This window comes from Arvicola amphibius, chromosome 11, assembly GCF_903992535.2.
Source record: "Arvicola amphibius chromosome 11, mArvAmp1.2, whole genome shotgun sequence".
Classification (NCBI taxonomy): domain Eukaryota; kingdom Metazoa; phylum Chordata; class Mammalia; order Rodentia; family Cricetidae; genus Arvicola; species Arvicola amphibius.
The window spans coordinates 100753666-100776862 of record NC_052057.2 but is presented as its reverse complement, the minus strand read 5'-3'; the positions used below and the strand labels follow the sequence as shown (position 1 = coordinate 100776862).

General features: G+C 44.5%; 1 protein-coding gene across 1 annotated transcript in view; it reads right to left on the bottom strand.

Annotated features, from left to right (window-relative positions):
• Positions 1–22843, bottom strand: part of Tmeff1 (transmembrane protein with EGF like and two follistatin like domains 1) — an 83382-nt gene extending 60539 nt beyond the window's left edge. Inside the window, exons 1-2 of the mRNA XM_038347526.1 lie at positions 22669–22843; positions 4883–4992 (exon numbers count right to left, since the gene is read on the bottom strand). Of these exons, the coding sequence (XP_038203454.1) occupies positions 4883–4992; positions 22669–22843 (285 nt within the window). The remainder of the gene's footprint in view (positions 1–4882; positions 4993–22668) is intronic.
• Positions 22844–23197: the final 354 nt, after the last annotated feature.

The following is a 23197-nucleotide window of genomic DNA, read 5'->3' as shown; positions in this document are numbered from 1 at the left end:
TATAAAAGTAACTGAAGTTCATTAGCAATCAGGTTTGTATACTGAAAACGAGAGAGGGGGTTCTTGAGACAGGGATTCATTACAGAGTCCATGTTAGCGAGGAGCTCTCCCCTGCCTTCTATTCAGAGATTACAGGCATGTGCCATCACGCACGACAGAGATTACAGGCATGTGCCATCACGCAGAACAGAGATTACAGGCATGTGCCATCATGCACAGCAGAGATTACAGGCATGTGCCATCACGTACAACTTGTCCTTTTTAAAAAAGGATCCATGAAACTGAGCGCAAACTTTTAAAATATAAAATGAATATAGCAAGAAAATAGATTACATTCAGTCCAATTTAGAAAAATATGCATAAATTCTAGAAAATGTCGATAAATTTTCATATCATGTCTTTTAATTTTAAGTATGTTTCAATTTTTGCAAACAAACTTACTAATATTTTTAAGTGGTTGGTCTCAGTATATAAAATACAAATATGGCATATTAGCACAATTGAGCAACTGCTAACTAACACAATATCTTATCACAAGTTGATTTTACTATATGTTCAATATCAGCAAAATCTTATATGAACTTTTATTAAAATTAAATTTTCATTTGGAGGGCTTTGTGTATGAAACTGCTTATGAATATTTTTAATCCAACTTCATTATAAGTAGATATAAGTGCTTGAGTACTATATTGTCTTCTAACACTCCAAGGCACGTAAATTATGAAATATTCATATCATAAATGACCTTTATTTTTCTTTTATATTAAAATTTTGTACCATATTCATTTCTTTAATCATGTGTTTATGTGGGTTACATTATGAATTTCATTTAAAGGTAATAAAGAAAGAGATCTGAGTTCTGTAGGAACGGAAACCTTAACATTTATAGAACAGTAAGCACTTGACAGCAGCTTTAAACGTCCAACCAACGAAGCCATGAAAATTTCAGAGCCAGGGCTCTGAAGTCCCAATCCCCAGGCCCATATGAAACCAAACCCATTCCCCATCTGTCTGAAGGCAACACTATAGATCCTCTCAAATAACCTCATGGGGACTAAACAAGGGAAAGCTACCTATGGCGTTTATATCTGGCACGGTAAATTCTCAGTAACTGTTAGCCCTGATTGCCGCTGTCACTGTCATTTTGAAGCCTTGAGTGTGTGCATAGGAGCACAGCTGATAAGTGGAAGAGTCACACCTGCTCCAGAGTCGCCCCTGAGTCACTTGGTGATGGTGAACAAGGACCCTCACATCCCTGCCATCAGTCTCAAGCACCTACGGCAGAGTGAAGCTGAGATGGGAGGGCCGATGCTGCTCCTTCATCATTCTTGGTTCCTAGGGTCTCTCTTGGAAGCCCCCCGCAGAAAACTTGTGGACAAATGAAGGGATCCAGGCAATGTTACGACATTCAGACTGATCCTATTTCTAACCCCTAATCTGCCACCTTTGCTGAGGAAAGAAGCTTCCCTATTAAGACGGTGATGATACTGCCAGCTTTTTGCAGCTGTCTGGAAGATAAAGCACTAGTCGGCTCCGGAGCTCCATCCTTTCATGCATGTGCCGTATACCTACTGTGTTCCAGGGACTGTTGGGAGCACAATAAAGTAAGAAAATGTTGCTGGCAGAGTCCACCTTGATTGTCAATTGATTAATGGATATCGTGAAGCTTAGCAAAGCACAAGTCCTTAGGGAGAAAGGTCATCCCTGAATACTGTAGCACCATGCAACAGACTGGGGAGATTGGTATGGGGACGAAGAAGCCCACGAGCACTAGTTCCTCTTTATTTCCTGGACACCACGATGTGACCACCCACTCCACTCCGCCACACCACGATGGACCGAGCCTCTGACAATGTGCACCAAAACGAGCCTTTCCAAAAACTAACTAAAGAAATAAGACTTTTCCCCACGTGGTTCTGCTTGAGTATTCTGTCACAGCAAGGAAAAGTAGGACTAACATCGCTGCGGTGGTTAATTTCATGTGGCAACTTGACTAGGCCCTGGGGTGCCCGGATTTAAAGCTATTTCTGGATGTCTCTGTGAGGGCATTTACAAATAAAATTAGCACTGGAATCAGTGAACCAAGTAAAGCAGGCTGGCCTCCCGCAGGTGAGATGCATTATCCAGTATGGTGAGAAATCAAACAGAACAACATGGTGGATGGTAAACTCTTCCCTCTGGCTGTACTGAGGTATGGTCTTCAGTCTTCACACAGGGACTTATATCGCTCCATTTCCCAGACTTCAGCCCTTAACACTGTGGGATCTCAGCCTCTACATCAAATAAGCTAATTGCTCATGAGCTTCTTTCTTCAACTCCACATAAATTCATGTGCATGTATCCTGCTGTTTCTATTTCTATGGAAAACTCCAATACAAAGGTCTAGCAAGAGAACGTGGAAGGTATTAAAGACACAGGTCGGGCAGTGGTGGCGCACATCTTTAATACCAGCATTTGGGAGGCAGAGACAGGCGGATCTCTGTGAGTTCAAGACCAGCATGGTCTACAAGAGCTAGTTCCAGGACAGCCAGGGCTGTTACACAGAGAAATGCTATCTCAAAATAAATAAATAAATAAATAAAACCAAAAACCAAAAACAACCAAAAAAAAAAAAAAAAAAAAAAGCCCAGACACAAACACAGGATGATAGCCAGCAGAACTCTAAATACAATGAGGAAGAAAGAATCTAAGGGGAAGCTAGAGACACTAAGTTTTAAGGGAACGATGTACTATTAATTATTGTTCTATGCATCTAATTAGTAGGTGGCTTTGTTTATAAGTAGCAAGATAATGGCTTTTATTAGTCAACTAACAGAATTTGCAGCTATGTACAATTCTACTTTCTGTGAAAGGAACTTAAAGCTTGTATTAGCACTGAAAGCACGCAGAACTATAAGCAATCTTTCAAACAATTTGATTAGCTCTGTTAATATTTACACAGCAGAGAGATATGCCTAATATACATGTCAAATCATTGTTTTTAAGCTGCAAGTAAAATTTGGGTTTTATGAACAGATCTATAATCTTATAGAAAGATAGCAGAACAGTCGGAGGAAGGATTCCTCAGCGGGAGGGGAAAAAAAATCATGCTTTTAAGCCCTTAGGCGGTTTGCCCCTACAAGGCGAGGAAACTGTCTTTAAAACGTCTTTAGCATCCAGCCTAAAACACAGCATACAGCACACCTGGAAAAGCATCTAGTGATCTCTCTTTCTCACTTATATTTCTCTTCATGCTTTGCCACAGGTTAAGAACCAAAGGATTTAAGGCGGATCATGGAAAGATAGTTTTTTAGCTGTTCAAGGACACTGAAAAGGCTACTTTTTTTTATAATCTTAAAAAAAATCTCAAGGGCTTGCAAAAACTGAAGGAAAGCAGAATAAAAGGCAAGCTCCATGGAAATGAAAGAGCCCCATGGAAAGGCAGGCACAGAAGGAACTGATGTCCCTAGCCAACGGGCAGCAAGGGTATGAAGCCAGCCAGAGCAGGCAGAGCAAGCTTGGAAGAAAGTGGCCATTGTGGGGCTGCCCACAGAAATATCGCTCTGTGTCAGTGAATGAACAGTCTCTCTGACCCTGAGAACCGGACTGGGTGGTCAATAGCAACATACACAGCTAGCAGCCCCGCTACGTCCATTCTCTACTCCTTTGAATGGACACACACGCTGTGGTGCTCTATAGCATTCAAAGGTTTCAAACAAGTGCTCTTCCCTGTGTGTTCTCACCACATCTTACAGGTAGGAAATGTGCCTTCTCTGTCCAGGTGGAACACTGCTGAGGGAAGGAGGCCATATAGTTGCGGAGGTCACTGAGTTACCAGAAACACTAACTCTACTAGGCTCAATGCCTGCTTTCTGAAGGCCTTCCTCTCCTCAAAATTCAAAATGGCAGGCTTAGTTAGACCAAGACTGTAAGTGAAAACCAACCAAGCTCCTTCTATACCTTGTCTCCAATTCTGAATGGGGGTGGGGGGGGGGTCTTCTGAGAAAACATCTACAGCTACATTATAATTTAATCAAAGAAAACCGGCAATCAGGAGCAATCAAGAGTCACGCTCTCGGGACTGGAGAGATGGCTCAGTGGTTAAGGACACTGGCTGTTCTTCCAGAAGACCTAGGTTCAAGTTCCAGGACCCACATGGAAGCTCACAACTGTCTGTAACTCTAGTTCCAGAGGATCCAGACATACGTGCAGGCAAAACACCAATGCACATGAAATAAAATAATAGTAATAATAGGAAGGGGAGGGGAAGGAGGAGGAGGAGGAGGAGGAGGAGGAGGAGGAGGAGGAGGAGGAGGAGGAGAAGGAGAAGAAGAAGAAGAAGAAGAAGAAGAAGAAGAAGAAGAAGAAGAAGAAGAAGAAGAAGAAGAAGAAGAAGAAGAAGAAGAAGAAACAGCACAACTAAAATTCAGAAGGAAAAGCGAAGGCACCATACTCTTGGGTTATGGCTCCAATTTCTCCCATCTCTAACCCCAACTCTCCCCGAGGCTCTACTCCATCCTGGTTCTAAAGAGCCGCTATAGCAATGGGGGAGAAAGGGAGGGAAGCCAGGCTAACAGAAAGAGGAAACGGTGCCAGCCTGTGCACTAAGAGGCTCTGCCGTGGCACCTGCTCTTTCCCTACTGTGGCAAAGCTCACACTTGGCTATGACAACGTCTTTCCTGTGTGTGCTCACATCTAGTACAGTCAGCCTGACCTCTTTCATTTCTGGAATAAAGCACAGAAAGCACAAATATCAGGACTTCACCTGGCAAGAAAGACTGGTGGGCTGCGAGCCGAACTTCCCGTGGGGCTCAAGGTGATGTGCACTTTTTATCTGAAGAACGTAAGATTATTATAAAATAGGGAGGAAAATTGAAATAGCTGACTTTAGTTTTTTTCTCACCTGAAACTGGCATGCACATTTCAAACCATCTCCATCTTCTTTGCAGACACCTCCATATTTACAGGATGACTCATCACACACTCTGATATCAGATTCTCTCACATTTAACTCTGCAAGAGAGGAAAACATTGTTTCAAGTAGCTACAAACATACACATATATACAACAAACACACAACACACACATAAATACATAATGTATACAGATTAATAAAGAATAAATGTATTGAGTATCACATTCACTGGTATAATAGCAAGACAGTATTTTTAAAAAAAGAAAAAGAAAAAAAAAGGCTATGTATGCTAGAGAGATGGCACCTGCTACAAAATATGACAACCCAAGTTCAGATCCCAGCACCTACACAACGAGTCAGGCATTTTACTACACCTGTAACCCCAGCACCAAGTGGGACACAGACAGGAGGATCTCTGGGGCTTGCTGGCCCAGACTGTAAAGCCTAGGTTTAGGGAAAGACCTTCAGAGACAGGTAGAAAGTGCTGAGTCACCCAGGCCCTCTTGCGGCATGAAGGCACAGACAAATATACATACACTACACTACACTACACTACACACACACACACACACACACACAATATATATATATATATACATATATATATATATGGAAAAGCAAGTTCTTGTAAGACTCAAAATGTTCAGTATACCCCCAAGAGAATCTTAAACTCTATTCCTAAAAGGAACTCACCCCTCCCCCAAAGGAACCTCAAAATGCTAGGTTTTAACATAATTTCCAAAGATAAATCTACGGAATTCTTCTATTTTGGTTTGCTAAACACAAGATAATTTTGCTATTGTCTTGATAGTTTAGATTCTCTGTCTGAATTATAAAATTAACTTGAACTTCATATAATAGGTAAATATGTAACATTTATGAACACAAAATTAAGGAAATTGAAATTTTCTCTCTCATTAAAACTTTTAAATGACTGAGTTAATTTTACCATAGGAAGCTCAATCACTGAATTTGTTTCTGCTCCTAGATTGTCACCCTTGACTGGAAGCCATACATTAAACATCCTCAGAAACCCATGCCTGGCTTCCAGGTTAAGTCAAGTGGAACTGGGTAAGAATCATTGGGATGCATTTCCCTACCTCCCCCGCATTGGGGACCAGAGCCACAATGACAAATGTGCACAGGTACACAGTCAATGACTGCCTTAAAAAACCATCTCCGTACAGTCATGGTCATGTGCATGTAAGCCAGAGAAGCCAGAGGCCAAAGCTAACTCCTGGCTGGCTGCAGCTAAGCGGGTGACGGACTCTGGAAAAAGTACAAGAGGTCTCTTGCACTCTAAGTCAAAATGAGGTAGGCCCCAGTAAACAGATCCCCTTCCCCAGGGCTCGTGGACAGAGTGAAGGAGACTCCGATGTCAAGGGACAGTTACACTAGTGACATCCCGCTGGCCTCTTCTCACCACCTGTTTGTACCACCCTGCAAGGGCACCCACAGTGCGTTGCTTCTAAGGGAACTGAGTCACCAGTACGCACCTGAGTTGACACTCTGAAGCACCACGCACTGCACTGGTGTAGAAACTGGCTACACACCTGTGGGTTGCAGCTACTCTCCCTTTTACTTAAATAAACCTCCAGGTCACAGAAACAGATTAAAGTTCAACATTTTTGCACTTAAAACAAGACAACTGATACAACTGTTTGACTGTTCTGTTCTACAAATTATTCCACCTACAGAAGATGGGTTATAAGTTCCTTCTACCTAGGGCTGTGAAAGTCTTGGGTTCTTGGCTCTCTTCTCCCAATTTTTGCTTGCCCTTCCTTCCCTCCTTAATAACATATTTAGCTTTCAAAACTCCTTGATATGGGCTTTTTTTTTCTCTATATCTAGTCAATAAAAATTTACAGTAGGTCCAGTTCCGATACTACCAAAGACACAGCTTCAGCCCAAAAGGTCCTGTTGTCTATAGTCAGAGCTGCCGCCATCCACACATAAAGATGCAGAAAGATGGACGACAAGAATCCTGAGGTCACTGTACCACAGCGGTCCACCCCTCTAGATTATTGTTGTAGGAAGTAAGCAAATGAATACATTAAAATAAAAACCATTAAATATGATAACAATAACAATAGTTACATGCAAACTTAATTAAAACAAGCATTTCTAAGCAAAAGGCTTACGTCTTTTTGCTTCCTTATACATTTATGAATTTGTCCAAAGCACCATTACTTCCCGGGGCTCTACCTCCTAACCAGCATTAATCAAAGCCTTAGCTCAAAATCAATCCACGACCCTCTGAGTGTCCTTGTTAGGCATTCTACACAGTTCCAGGGGAAGAGGGCACTCTGCTACTGTCAGCGATGACGATGATCACACACCTGCCTTCTTGAGCCCAAAATGGAAATTCAGCAAAATGGATGCGCTGTTCCTATGGCCCTCAAAACTCAGCTCTCCAAATAAAAATAGTTTACACAAAAAAGCACTCAGAAGAGTGGCTCAAAACAAAAATACTTTGCCCTGGTTACCAATCTGTCCATCATCCAGTTCTCATAATGTAAGACCTGTCTCCAATCTCATTAGCATTTCAAGGCTGGGAAGCAATGCACAGGAGGGGCAGGAACCCTGCTTAGCAGGAGCAGGCGCTGCCAGATGCTCCAGTTGTTGGCACCACTCACTAGAGGTTCAGCACACAGTTCAAACCAGGGCCCCGCAGGCCTTCAGAATGATATGGCTTTGCTAGCACCTTTCCGGCACACAGGAAGAAAAAGTCCGCTTGGCTAACAGTCATAAAGAATCAAAAGGGAGTAAACTCAATGTGACCACAGAGTTTGGGGCTTCAATCTGGGTTAGATATTTGAGAAAAGTTACTGGTAGTTACTGAGCTATCTTGAGCATTGGTGGAGTGTTGAGTGACATTTCTGGCCTCTACTTACTAGATGCCAGGGGTCACTCCAGCTGTGACAAGTCAAATGCCTTCAGACTTTACCACACATATCACCTGGGGAGACAAGATCACTCCCAACTGAAAAGTACTGTGAAAATGAAATCAATGGCGTTGCACTTTATTCTTCTCTAACAAGGGTGTCCAGCCCTTCGGCACTGTGACATGATGTCATCTACAGACTACACTAGGCCACCTTTGTAGCTATCCTGGGGATGATATCCCTGAGTTGCAAGTAAGACATAACCTTCAACACCAATCACTATAAGCAGCAGCCTCCAAGATCTTAGCATATGACTAGAAACATTTGCCATTTCAGAAGAGGGACCTACATACAACCCTATAGCAAGCTAAGGTTCACAGTAGGAGTTCCAGACGTAATAACACCAGACCTTAACTACAGCAAAAGTGGCTTCCTCGGCCACTCAGGAACTGGCCTTCCTCTCTCTCTTCCTATCAAAGCATTTTCTTCAAAGTCAACAAAATCTCGTTCTAACAATATGACAGCTTTTTTTCTTAAGTCTTTTTTGTATTTATTTATTGGGGGCTGGGAGTACCACAGTACACACGAGGAAGTCAGAGGACAACCATCACATGGGTTCCAGTGTCACAGGCTTGTCAGGAAGCACCATTACCCACTGGGCCATCTCAATGACCCTCCAACACTTTTCTTGATCCTTCTATAGCAGATGACACTATCCTCCCCCATTCTAGCATAATCTTTATTGTCCTCCAGTTCTGACCACTTCTCATTTGCTCAATCCTTTATTACAGACTGTCAAGTCTAGAGCAATGCATTCTGAACTACCCAGATTAATCAAAGTATGCATCCTTTGGAGTAGGTCTACGGCACAAGGAATTCTCCGGGCTATAGACACGCTGCAGAATGCCAGGAAAACGTTAACTCCCATCGCGGGAGGATGTCTTTATGTTTCAAAGCCACGCAACCTAGTTAAGCCCATATAGACGTCGTTATAATTATGCTGCGCCAACATTTCACAGGAGTGAAAACCAATTGTTCCCATGAAAGGTAAACTAGGAGACTTGGAAAAGATGAGCTGCTTCAAATATAAATGGATTCCCATTTACAATTCTGCATCTAGAAATCTTTAGGTTCGTTTTCAAAGGAATGAAAAATGGAATCTAATTAATTATGAATATACTTTATTCAAGGAGGAAGAAACTATTCTCAGGGGAAAAATTCTATACCTGTTTTCAAAATATCATCTAATAAGTATATATGTTCAAGTTAACATAAAATATTCCATGCATTCATGAATCACTTTGAATTCATGAATCATTTACTTAAAGTAAATTTCTCAAAAACCTAAACATCAGAGCCCTACTAGACCAGACAACAAGAGGGCTCTTACCACATACAAAAGCATTCTGTCCTCAGCCGTCCATCACGCCATCCTCTCTGGATTGCTGCCTGGCAGCGTTCTCCATCACACTAACTTCAAACCCCGCACAGCTTTCACAGCCTTATTAATGCCAAATTCACTCGTTTCATCTAGTTCAAGCTCCAGGCTGCACAACTAGGAAAAGCCCTTTCTGTGACTGCTTCCTGAGGCCTCATTAACAATGAAAACATCCCTTCCTCTCGTGTTGAGTTCCAGCTGATTCCTCACAAGGCATATTTGAAGATGCTACCTTGTCTTCAGAAACACGATTTCAACGGCTTTATAATCACTGCCTACGTGTTACTTGCATTTGGGGAAAAACAACCCCTTTTAGAAAAGCACAGCCACCCAAACAACGGCCCCTCATGGGTGGTTTCAGTCCCCAAATGATGTTCTGGAATATGTACCCAGCTGCCAGTTAAGCAATCCCATGGCCCCTATACAGGCTGAAAACGAAAAATACGGAAAGGTTAAACATTTACAAGATCCCCTGCCTGAAACAGTGTGGTACATTCATGGACTATTACATACCGATTTAAAGATTCATTTTATATAATCCACAAATATTTCATAATGACTATGTGAACGTTTAAATGAAAAAAGAACATAAAACTATACATACATGTCATTTTATTTTTAGATCCCTACAGGAAAACCCAGTTGGGAAAAATAGAAAATGATAACAGCAACTGTCGGGCTGGAGAGATGGATCAGAGGTTAAGAGCACTGGCTGACCTTCCGGAGGTCCTGAGTTCAATTCCCAGCAACCACATGGTGGTTCACAACCATCTGTAATGAGATCTGGTGCCCTCTTCTGCCCTGCGGGCATACAAGGAGGCTGATCACTGTGTACACAACAAATAAATACATCTTTAAAAAAAAAAGATAACAGCAACTGTCTTCCACCAGTTCTACAACGAGCAACTGCTCCCCTTTTCAGGTTTCTGTATCAGTTACTATTTAACGAGGAGGGGGGCCTCAATGTGATTTCAAATCAAACCAGAAGGAGTTTGCTACATCATGGGCAAACTAGGGATTGTGGGGCTCAATGAGATAACATGTTCAAAACATCAGTGTCTCGAATAAGTAGACCCAGTACACGGCAAAGATCTGCCCCCCTCCCGAGATGTGACTTCAACTCCTAACCCATCTGAGTGACAGCAGCTGAAAATATAAGTCAGGGTAAATCAAGAAACATATGTAACCTGTTAACTTCAAGTTCTAGCAAATCTTAAGAATTACAAATCAAATTTTATTTAACTTGTTGGCTAAATTAACATTATTATTACAGTCTCTATCTTCTCCCAGGACACGGTGACAGAGAAAATGAACTTAGTATTCCATAATGCAAACGCAGTCTACATTGATATTAAAATGCATTAATAGCAGAGACAGACCACAACTTCTCTAAGCTACATGTGAGTGACAGAAACTGCACACATGCCTGCCACACAACTACATCTCCAGTATCTTTCATGCGTTCTGCATGCTCCTGCCAAACTACCTTTGCTAAACAACACTTCCATCCTATCAACCCTGCACCTCCACACCCACATCTTTCCCTGCTGCCTCCTTCAGTTCTAAATGCCTGTGTCAGGATGTTCCAGGCAAGGTGACAGAGAGGACACGGCTGCAGGTTCAGATGGGAGAACAGACCTGAATCGCAAGCAGAGGAGTAAAAACACGCAGTCCTGGCCAGGGGTGCTGGACAGCAGTCCTCCCTTCCTCCCTCCCTTCTTCCCACCCTCCCTCCCTCCCTTCCTCCCTCCCTCCCTCCCTCCCTTCCTCCCTCCCTTCCTCCCTCCCTCCCGGTTCTGATCTCAGGATACTGACACCAGCTTGGCAACCCCATGTGTTTTCCTATCACAGATGCATAAAGTGGATCTATTATGATGCTTATTAAAAATAACGATGACAAATCTCTACATTCCTGACACAATACATTTAGCTTTTTAAAGCCCTTTTTTAAAAAGGGCAAGGTACAGACTAGAGATGCAGCTCAATGGTAGTGGGGTTACCGAGCATGCACACAGCCCTGGGTTCAAGGTCCCAGGGCACAAAAAGTACAATAACTAACTTTTTAAAATCCAACCTTTTTAATGCCTATAGAAGAATTGTCAGGGATGGGGAGATGGCTCCCTATGTAAAGCACTAGCCATGCAAGCGAGGACCCAAGTTTGGACACCTCGAACCCACAGAAACTAGACACACAGTGCAAGTCTCTGTGATCCCAGCACGTGTACCCCAAGATAGGAGATGGAAACAGAACTGCAAGCTCTCAGGCCAACTAACCTCGAACACACCGTGAAAAAAACAGCAAGGAGACCAGGTCTCCAAAAGGGTGGCTACAAGGGCTGACACCTGAGGCTGTCCTCCGATCTCTACAAAGGAACCACGCCACACATGAATGAGTGTGCGCTCACACACCAATCTATGACGTACAGTTCTTTCTTGCAGAGATGTGGAGTTTCTTTATTAGTCTGTCTTTCTGAAATATTATTTTTAGCTTTATGGTTACCTCATATTACTTTTCAAATCAAAAAGACTGTATGCTGCAGTATGATGAAGCTCTGAAAAGACAGCAAGAGAAAGAAGCCAGGCACAAAAGGGCCGTAGAGTACGAGATTCGGCTAATATAAAATGTCCAGAACACAGAAAGTCACAGACACCATTCCTCTGTAGCTGAGAGGGAGAGGTGAGGGTTAATGGGACTGGTGGTTCATACCTAACAGTATGATTCAGCTTTCTCTCCCAAGTGATGGACACGCTCTTGGATAGGCGGTAATGATGGTACTGGGCATATAAAACCCACTGAACTGCAGGTTTTAAATGGCAAGAGAGATATCACCCCTTCTGTAAATCAGATTAAACCATCATGCTACTGAAATTGGGAATCTGACACAACCAAGGGACATGTACTATAATGTGGCATTTAAGGTATCATCTGGCACAACCTCCAGCGGTCTCCTGGCTTTTCCACTTATCAGCCGTGTGATCGTAGTAATTAACCACTCTGTAGAAAGAAGACAGGACCGCTCTTAAGATGCTAAAGATAGAGAAGCACCTTAGAGCAAGCAGCATGTAACATGCAAATGCCACGGTTTCCCCCCCACACACACCATGTGTTTCTCCTCTGGGAGCTCACTTAAATACCCAGGGAGGGGTCAGGACCTGGCATGCTGGGATTTGGAGTCCAGACCAAAACAACTCCCAGGCCTGGGGGCTGGGATGGATGCGAGGGGCTTGGGGGTTATGCTCCCAACTTAACAGTTATATTCTCGTTTTTACTGTGCGCATACATTTGTCTTCATACATGTTTTAGGATTTTCCAAGTGCAGTTAGTAGACTGCTTCCATAGAACATTTTCCAAAAGTTAATAAATCTGAACATATAATACTGGCTTCTGGCTCTATTCCTAACCTCTGGCCCTTAGTGTCTGTAACTAAGTAGATAGGAGGAGGCCAGAATCCAAGAACTCACCCACAGAGGAAAAAAAAAAAAACCTATATAAAAACAGACTGAAATTGGCACTGGAGAACTTGGAATTAACCGCTTTAAATGAGGGGGAAAACTTTTTTGATAAGCTCTTACTATGTAGTTTTGGCTAACCTGTAATTTGCTATATTGACCAGGCTGTCCTCAAACTCAGAGATCTGTATCTCTGGGTGCTGGGATTAACCACTGCCCCCCCCCAAAAAAAAAAGACTGAATAAGGTTTAACAATAAATGAAGTCGCCTAATAAAATGTATAGACTGAAAAAAAGCTCATGTCTTAAACATATAATTCTAAAATACAAGAACTATGCCAAGTTCATAAACCCCTGATCTCTCTCTAGAGAGAACCTAATAACAGAATTAATAGTAACGCATAAAAATAGTTCTGTTACATATTTAAAGACGCCTAAATGGGTCGAAGTCACCAGCTCACCAAACTTAAAAAGAAATTTAATTTTTTTAATCCATTAAAGAATATACATATGTAGGAAAATTTTAACGAATACCAAATTAAATGAAGATGGCTGGTTGTAAGAGAAAAGAGGAAATGATGTTGAAGAAATGGAAGGTGGGTGGGCCACACACCCATCACTGTATGCTGACACAACCCTACCGTCTGGTCACACACCCATCACTGTATGCTGACACAACCCTACCGTCCGGTCACAACCATCACTGCTATGCCAACCCAACCCTACCGTCTGGTTGCCTTTTCTATAAAACAGGAAAGTCCCGCTGTGCCCCTCACAGCCATCCCCAGGTCACTGAACTTCTCTCTACATTTCCCAGAGTTACCAAGCTAATTAATGGCACTGTGCTCATTTTCTCCTCACTAGAACAGGGCTTTATTCCTAAAATTCTCATAAAGATAGCTCAAGATAGCAACACAACACCATGTGTTCAGTACCAGGGAGGTGAAATCGGTCCAGCCTTGGCTACACAGAGAGAACACGCCTCATGAATGTAAGTCGGTATCAGAGCACCTTGCCTGCAGGGTGCTCCTTCCCATGAAAACATGCATGGTAAAGAGCAACACACATACATAAGTGTGTCATTTGTGAATGGGCTGAGGGCCTAGGAGAGCAGAAGGAGCCACGTCCTGCTGGGGGAAATCCCAACTCAGAAAAACTAAAAGGTAAATCCAGAGATGGTTGGATATGATAGCCTGAGAAAAGGTTTTAAAACACCCTACAAAAAGATCTAAGTTATAAACAAAGGCAAAAAGTGCGACAAATTATGAGACAGTTTAATGTACATTTCCTAAACAAAATAACAAAAATCCCTGTAGAAAAACCTATGTCATATTTGGAGATTTTAATATTTTATTAACAAATGACAAAATAAAAATTAAATTTTCAGGGAAGCTAGGGAGCTGGTTCAGTCAGTAAAGTGTTAGGAAACTTAAAGACCTGGGTACAGACCCACAGCACCCCTGTAACGGTCAGGTGTGGAAGTGGATCGCAGCACTGCAGAGGCAGAGTGGGCGGATCCCTGGCTCTTACTGGCCTAGCTTCATCGGTCATCTCCAGGATCAGTGGAAAGTTCTGTCTCAAAAATTCAGCAGAGGGCTGGAGAGATGGCTCAGCGGTTAAGAGCACTGCCTGCTCTTCCAAAGGTCCTGAGTTCAATTACCAGCAACCACATGGTGACTCACAACTATCTGTAATGAGGTCTGGTGCCCTCTTCTGGCCTGCAGGAATATAGACAAAATATTGTATACATAATAAATAAATAAATATAAGAAAATAAAAGACTCAACAAAAACGGCTCAAGTATTTAAAAAAAAATTCAGCAGAAAGGGACTCAGAAGACACCTTACATCTACCTCTGGCCTCCACACAGACTATCCCTATGAACATGGACACATTCATATCATACACACACCAAAAACCAATGTGCAGACTAATACAGAGAATGAAGTAGAAGCAAATGGCTCAGAGGTTAAGAGCACAGGCTGTTCTTCCAGAGGACCAGAGTTCAGTTCTCAGCATCCACATCCAGAGGCTGGCAGCTGCCTCTAACTCCAGCCCAGGGGATACTCTGCCCTCTTCTGGCTTCTGTGGGCACCTGCATACATGTGCACACATAAGCAAAAAATTAGACCTTCAAAAACTAAATTAGATCTTTCCCTTAATGGGAAAGCAGTTTAGCAGAGGTAGGTTCATAAAGAAAAAAGAGACAGACAGACAGACAGACAAATGGAGACTAGGTGAGAAAACAGGAGACCCACAAAGTGAGAACAACTGTGGAAAGACATTGTGAGACCTCAGCTAGACACCATGGATACACTCCTGTGACTCACTCTTCCGAAACTGAGAATTTGTAGAAGTTTAGTAAAGTAAGAATTAACATGGAAACTGAGAAGACAAGGAACTTCTTTTCCTAGAGTGTAAACCTCTCATAAAACTGGTTCTCAAAACACAATGTCAATATCCACCCCCTTTTAATATACGCAAACCTAGAAGATCCATAAGGCACATTCTCAGATCACACAGAATCATTAACCAACCTAGCACACCTAAGTTTGCATACCGTATAACCGTAAGTGGGGTGTAACCATATTTTAAAAGTAGAATTAACACATTCAGAAAGGGGAAAGAAAAGGCAAAGTGTAAAAAGAGGAAGTGCCAAGGCAAATGAAGAAAATGCAGGGAAAATAAATTGATAAAAATATCACTAGGGAATCTTAAGAAAAATATTATAACCAGATAGTAGAGTAAGTTTCAAAGACAAAGAAGAGGTGGATTCAAGAAAAGGAAGAAAAACCATCCTGAGTGAAGCTACTGCTTCCCTGAAAATCCTTTGGTCACTGATGGCCAATCACGGAAGAGTGAGGAGAGGATGCTAGCTGGGGTAAAGGGAGCCGGGCACAGCATAGGGAAGGTCACACACAGGCAGGAGGGTGTGCAGGCAGAGAATCTGCAGAAGCAGAGCTCCAGCTAACCTAGCGATCGTGAGGAGAAGGAAGGCCCGAGACCTCGGCCTCCTCCAGGCCCTCCATCCCACATTAAGTGCAGCACATGCCTTTTGTCTCTAGAACGAGAGATGCAGATGACACAGGAAGCAGGCCAGCAGCTGGAGGACCCAGAGGAGTAACGATGCCACGCCTTTCTCCTCACTGACCCATTGTGGCCATGTGAAAATGGGGGCCCAAAGTTGCCAGTATCCCCAAGTCTAGAAAAGTCTGAAACCCAGATTTTGAGTGAAGCCTTCAGATGTCAACGGTACAAAACCAATGCAACTTTTTTAAACACCCCATAGGCTGAATGCGTCTCAGTCTCCATGGTCATCATACTGCCCCTTTTTTCCTGGCCAGTTCCAGGCTTTGCTTTCTAAAACCGCAAGGCCAATGTGAACTTTCTAGTAAGACTCCCCTGTCTTCAGAACAAGTGCTAACCTTTCAGATTGGCCTTGAATGACTGCAACGAGAGGGTGGCAACCTGTGCCTATCTCCTACCTGCCCCACCACAACCTAGGGCAGTGTCTTAGTCCCTGTCCTTCTGGCTATAGCAAAACCCCTGACAGAGCAGCTTAACCAAGACTGTATTCTGGCTGACGTACTGGGATGGATGTCCAGGCAGCAAAGGTTCAAGAGAGCTGCTCACAGGCATTCAGTCAGGAGCTGGAGATCCATGGCTGCTGGTGCCCAGCTTCCTTCTCCTCTAGGAAATGGTGCCTCCCTCCTTCAGAACAGGTCTCCCCACCTCAAGGACCCTAACCAAGAGAATCCCTCCCGAGTGCCCAGGAGCCTCCCTAACCCCTCACAGCTGCCCAGATGTGTCTCCTAGATTGGAGCCGCACAGGCAATACTCCTGAAATGCCACCTCCATCTTCCCACCCCACTGCCTTTTCTAAAGCCACACTGTCAACCTAGTGACACCCCTCCCAACTCTTCAGATGCAGAGTTTTTGTGGTCACTCTGTAAATTAATATACAGTGGGCAACTAAACTCTGCCAGGTACCATTCTAGGGACATTGTAACCTAAGTGAATAAAACAGACAAAAGTGCCTTGTTACGGAATTTATAAAGGAAGAAAACAGCCTGATGGACAACAGGGTGGGAGAAGAGAGGTTCTACAGAAGGTGCTGAGGGCAGCTGCGCTGGGAGGCAATACTTGAAGGAGGTGGGAGGCTACATGACTGGGGCCAGAAGGCTCCAGGGGAGGGGAACATTGACAGCAAAGGCTCCAGGGAAAGGTGACCTTCCACTGCCCCCCAAGGTCTGACTCAAGTGCCCCTTACCCTAATTCCCACAAATCAGGACTGTCATTCCTCAGCTCCCTGTACAAACCTTCCTCCAGGCATTCTGTGGGTGTGAACACAGGCAGGAGAGACTGGTGAGGAGCAACTGGGAGGTGGAGGGGGAAGGGGAACCATAATCAGAACATACTGTTTGAAAAATAAAAAATCTATCTTCAGTAAAAGAAAAAAAGATGGTAAAGTTGTTTACAAATGATACAGTTTTGTGTTGACCATTTTAAGTATATAAAAACTTCCCAACATCTCGCCCAGACTTCTTTGTATAGGACTCTGGGGAAAACTGTCCCCTGTTTTCTTAAATAAACCACACTAGCGATCCAGTGGCTTATGAAGTCTGTGCTCCTTTCAGAAAAGCAGAAGGTCTGAAAAATACTTGTAATGTTTTCTGGGGAATCCAAAACTGTTTCTGTTGCCTTGATCTCAAATCTAATTCAAAGGCAATTCTTTCCATCGCTTTCCTTTATCAAGCCTAAGCATTGCACAAAATAGCTTTTCCTATCTGTACTTCTTAACCTGAGGAACATTTATTAAATTACTCTCACAAGTACTGTTGGCATAAACAAGTTTGAGAACAAACAGACCTGATTCTTGCTAGGCAGGAAAAGTAAATGGCACCCAGGTAAAATGCAGCTAGCAGAGGAGTTTTATTACCTGAATGTGTGTTGTGAACCTCCCTGAGTATAGAGATTGGCTAACTAGAGTCGTCAAAATTAAGGCCAGGGGCTGGGCGGTGGAGGTGCCTTTAATCTTAGCACTTGGGAGGCAGAGGCAGGCGGATCTCTGTGAGTTTGAGGCCAGCCTGGTCTACAGAGAGCGTTCCAGGACAGGCTCCAAAGCCACAGAGAAACCCTGTCTCGAAAAAAAAACAAAGAAAAAAAGTTAAAGCCAGGAGAAGATTTAAGTAGATATTTCCATTCACCAAAGAAGTGACCAATAAATACATAAAAATGTTTAATATCATCAGTCATTGGGAAAATGCAAATCAAAACCACAATGGCACACAATCTCACAGCCGCTAGGATGGTTGTAATCAGAAACACAAAAGCTAGGGAGCATATCGAGAAACTGGAACCCTCACACGTTACCAGTGAGTGTAAAGAGCACAGAAACTTCAGAGCATGGTTTCACATTTCCTCAATAAGTAAAAGATATGAGTTACCACGGGAGCCACCGACTCCGTTAAGTGTACACCCAAGAGATGGAAACAGCAGGAGTGGATGCACAGATGTTACCACATCCATGCAACAGCACTCGGCCCTAAAAGGGAATGTAGTTCTAATACAAGAATGAATGTCAAAAATGCCATATTAATTTTAAAAAAAAAAGTCAGATACAGTGGATGCCATAGGCGTGATTCCACTTCCTTGTATGTTCAGACTGGTTGCAGCAGTGGCTCAGGAGAGGGTGGCCATTAACAGTGGAAGGTCTTTTATCAGGGTGAAGCAATGTTCAAGGATTAGTTGTGACGTGCATTTAGTTACTGTACTATTCTTTCTGTACTGGTTTTAGTTATTCTGATTAGTGTTAGTGGTTGATAAATGCTTATTAGGGGGAGAGGTAGATCCAGATGTGCTAGGTATTAAGGGGAGAAGTAGATCCAGATGTGCTAGGTGGGAATTTCCGCTGTACATGCTTTGTAAGAGAATGAGCACTCCTACTCTGACTGGCATGTCTCTGGGGGCAGAAATGGCCTCTCATATATTTCCCTTAATATCTGGTATGTTAGAGAAAACTACACCAACTCATTCAAGGTTCACTAATTAATTAATAACTACATTTTACATATCCGAGACCTCAAACAGTACACTGAGTAGAAAACTCATTGCTTATTCCCCAGAATCCCGAATGAGCACTGCCAGGCTCTTCTCTTAACCTGACATTTATGCCATCTATTTGTAAGATTCTTACCATCACGTAACATCTAGAGGACCCACTTCTAACCTTCCTGACATTTCCTAAACCCAGTTAAAATTCTCTGTCGTATGTCTATCACTGAATGCCACTGGCTGGTCTGTATTTTTCTACCTTTTTAACTACATCCCTGTTCTAGAAATGTGTGATATATATTTAGCCTCATTTGTTCTTCCAAATACTCCTAAAGCCCCCAAGCCAAAAAGAACCAAAAAAGGACTCCTATGACAAGTGGGGAAAATGTTATCTATGATTATCTAGTCTCGAGCTTAAGTTCATCTTTACAAATGTCACATAATAGCCACAATTTTTCTCTGTGGATAAACAGAGAGCTTCCTCATAAATTAGATTTTTTAAAGGGTAACTGGAAATAAAAAGATGTAAAATCAAAGAAAAACAAAATACTAAAGCCTAAAGTCCAGAATGAGCGGAGCACTGTGCAAAGAGACTGACAGAAAGAGCTCACACGGGTGAGAGAAGAAACGGGCCTACTGCTTAGGGAAGAAGCTGCCCAAACAGAGACGAAAGGACGGCACAGGCTGCCTTAGAGAAGCATGCTCTCCAAGCTGAGGCTAGGACTCTAAGGATGCAGGGGACCCCTGAGGTAAGTGGCATGCACCCTGAAGAGCCCCAGAACACGGAGCCCACTCCAAAGGACATTTCCTGGACGAACCAATTGTGCTCAGTGATACTGAGAAAAACTTTCAGATCATACTTAAAAAAAAAAAAACTACTGCTAAATAGATACACTATATTGATAAGGAGCCAGTAGACCAGAAATTAAAGAACATGACCTCCATTTTAAAAAGGGGGGAGCACAGAGATACAGCAAATCACCTATGGGTGAACTTGTGACCTAGATGCTGAAACTTTCTAGAGTAGGTAAAAGTGTGTGTGTAATGAGAGGAGAGATACAGAAAGCACTAGATTCCTTATGAAAGCAGAGAGAGAAAGCAGTAGACTCCTTATGAAAGCAGGCCCTATATATATAGGGTATATGCTCTAGAATGGAAAAGGGAGAAAGGCACGGTCTACCAAGATGCTCCAACTGTATCATTTAAGGATAATCTGGTGAATAAGATGGAAAGTGTCAAACATCAAAAGCTTGAAATCCATTAAACTCAACTAAGAGGATGCCCAGCTTGAGCGTCAACAAACTTCCAGTAAAACGCTGCGGGATCCCACCCTTCCCATAACCTGTATAACTTCTGTCGATAAAAAACATAAGACTCATCTTCATATTTACAGATGCCAAAGCTCTGAGTAGCCCAGCACCCATGGCCTGACAGAATCAGACTCCATTAAAGATTATAGAAGTCTGAAATAGCAGATCAAAGAATAACAGGGAGTCAAGGCCAGTGTGCAGCTTCTAAAGCTCCAACACACCCTGGGTTAACTTCGGTTTACATGGTAACACCAGGGTGTGCCATCCCAAGCGGTGTTAACACACGATAGTGTGCCCCCACTGGACTGCTACAGTTCTCAAATTCTTCAAAATGGGCATTTCCCTTGTGAATCGTTTCTTCATCCTGGAGAGTTGTAAGAAAAATCTGCCAATATGCACTGGAGAGATGGCCCAACCATTGGGAGAACTTGCTGCTCTCACAGGGGACCTGAATTCAGGTCCCAGTACCCACATGGTAGACAGCTCAGTTCAAGGGAAATCTTCTCCTGCCTTCTTCTGGCATCTGCAGGCTCTACATGCATGTAATGTACATACATGCAGGGAAAAAACATAAAATAAAAATTTTGGTTCATTTTAAAAAGTCTGCATTTATTATTTAGTTAAAACTACTTTAGATCTAGAATTATTAAAGTATACATCATCCCTAGAAAACATTCTAATTTATTTGCATTTATATCAGTGACAACTATTCCTAAAGGAAGGCTGAGATATTAAATCCAGGTCTGTTTTAACTGAGGAAGCTAGGAGAAATCAAGCAATCTGCCCCAAGGTAGAGCTATGCAGCCATGACTATGGCCTTCAGATGGACCCCCTTCTTCCCACACCCTGTGAGTGTCCAGTCCCCTGTGTCCTTTCTAAACACATATCCTATGCTCTAAAGAATCAGAAAGAGTACCCAAGAACATCCACCAACAAATACTATGCTTTGCTGAGGACAAATCACACACACACACACACACACACACACACCCCAATAACCATAACACACCACCAGGAAAAATATTTTGACATAGTGTGATCACCTACAAATGATAACCATTACCGGTCACCTCAAAAGATCTACTGGGATAGACGAACAGCTTATATTCTTAAATAAAGACTGAATGCTTACTATAAAGCATTAGCTCATCCCAATCGCTATTAGAAAAACAGAAGAGGTTTTAGGGGTGGAAATGCTTTTAATGGATATGCCATTGTTAACAGTCCTCAAAACCCTCCCCCCTCATAAAACATACTACGTGAAAATTACTAAAAAAAAAAAAAAGCTATTTAGTGTTTGGTCTTATCCCCTCCCCCACCCCGTCCCCAGGTCAGCACAAACCCTCTAGTCCCAAAACCACTGCCCCATAAAGAAACCCCTTCAAGAACCCCCAGGCACAAGGTTGTCTGATAGGCAGGCTAGCAGACTCATGGTGGCTCTCAGGTGCACCCTCCTCCTCTTTTCAACCCTAGTTAAAAGGACGAGTGCTGGGCTGGGGAGAGTTAAAAAAGCCCAAGTGAGCATGGGCTAGCTTACTAGGTCTGCTGGGCCAGCTGCAGGAGGACCTCCCCTCCCCTAAAGAGAACCTGGAAGTCGCTCCTTGCCCCAGGGCCCGAAATCTCCTGGCTCCTAAGGGACTCCTTCCGAAAGGCTGGGGCAACTTCACTGCCCGGCCCCCTCCTCCCCTGTGTCCTCCATTAAAACCCCAGCAAGCTCTTTGTTTCCAACAGCTGAGGAAGGGCAGGCAGCCTCAGAGAGAGGGGAGAGGTCACTCACTCCCTGGCTCCCCTGGCTGCCAATCTCCAGGTCCTCTCGCAACACACACACACAGCACCAATTCCCTCTCTTTCTATAGCACTTTAATTAACCCGGGGTTACACTAGCTACACAGGGCACTCTCTAAAACCTAATTACCTTTCATACCCAAATCCCACACAAGCTGACTCCCTAGCTCTCTCCCTCTGTCAAACTGGGTTCACTACTGGACTCTCTGCCTCCTAAATCCGTATTCCAGAGCGGTTACCTGAGCCCCAAGCTTTGTCCATACACAACATATAAAACACTTCCTGGGCCCTCCTGGGACTCCCTACTGCCCTGACTGACAGACATGTGGACTGTGCAAGCCCCCTCCCGCACCCCTGAACCCAAACAACAAACGTAACCACTCTTTCCTTTTACCCACATGACCTCTCTGAGACTCCGGGTGCCCTAGGGAAGAACCCCCACCCAACACACGGTCAGATCTCAGGCCCTTATCCTCAGCCCCCAGATCCTCACCATCACGCACACACACACTCCCCTTGAAGCCTGGCCGTCCTCCCTCTCTTGAGGCTTCACAACACTTAGCACGCGCTTCCACGAGCACACCCACGATCGCTGCTCCGCCTGGCGGAGCCTCACCTGCTCACCACGCCGCAGGGCCGCCCTCGCCCGGCCACTCGACACCCACGGACTCACGCACGGCCACTCCCCATCCCCAACACAGGACAGGTCCCCAAGCTCGCACCACTAACTCGCGTCCTGCCCTCAGCCCGGCTCCCGGGACTCCCCAGCACGCAGATCCACACCGGGTACTCCCGCGGCGGCCCAGAGCGGCGGAAGGGAGGAGCCCCAGGGGCGGGCGCCCGCCGCTCCTACCTGAGCAGTTGATGCTCTTGCCTCTGCCTCCGGGACAGTCCCCACCACCGCCCGCGGGCTGGTTGGACGCGCGGCTCCCCGGCAGGCAGAAGGCGAAGAGCAGAAGCACCGACGTGTAGCCGCAGACGGCGAGCGGGGGCGCGGCCGGCAGCCGGAGCGGCGCCTGGGCGCCCATGCTGTCGCGGCCGCACGGCGAGGAGCGCAGGGAGCGGCCGGCCGGGCGCACCGGCCCCGCGCCGCCTCCTAGCAGCCGCGCCACCGCCCGGGGCAGCCCCGCAGCATCCCCGCCAGGCCCCGTCCCTCCGCGCTCCGGACGGCCTCGCTGGGGGACCCCGGCGCGGGCGAGGGGCGCGGGCGCGCGAGGGCAGGGAGCGCGCCGCGTGGGGGGGGACACGGAGCTGGGGCGCGCGCGGGGGGCGCGGGGCGGGGACGGGCGCAGCCTCCTCCTCGCAGGCTAGCCTTCCCTTTGTGTCCGCGCGGCCGTCGCCGCCGCGTCACAAAGACCCCGGCCCGCCCGGTGAGGGGCGCG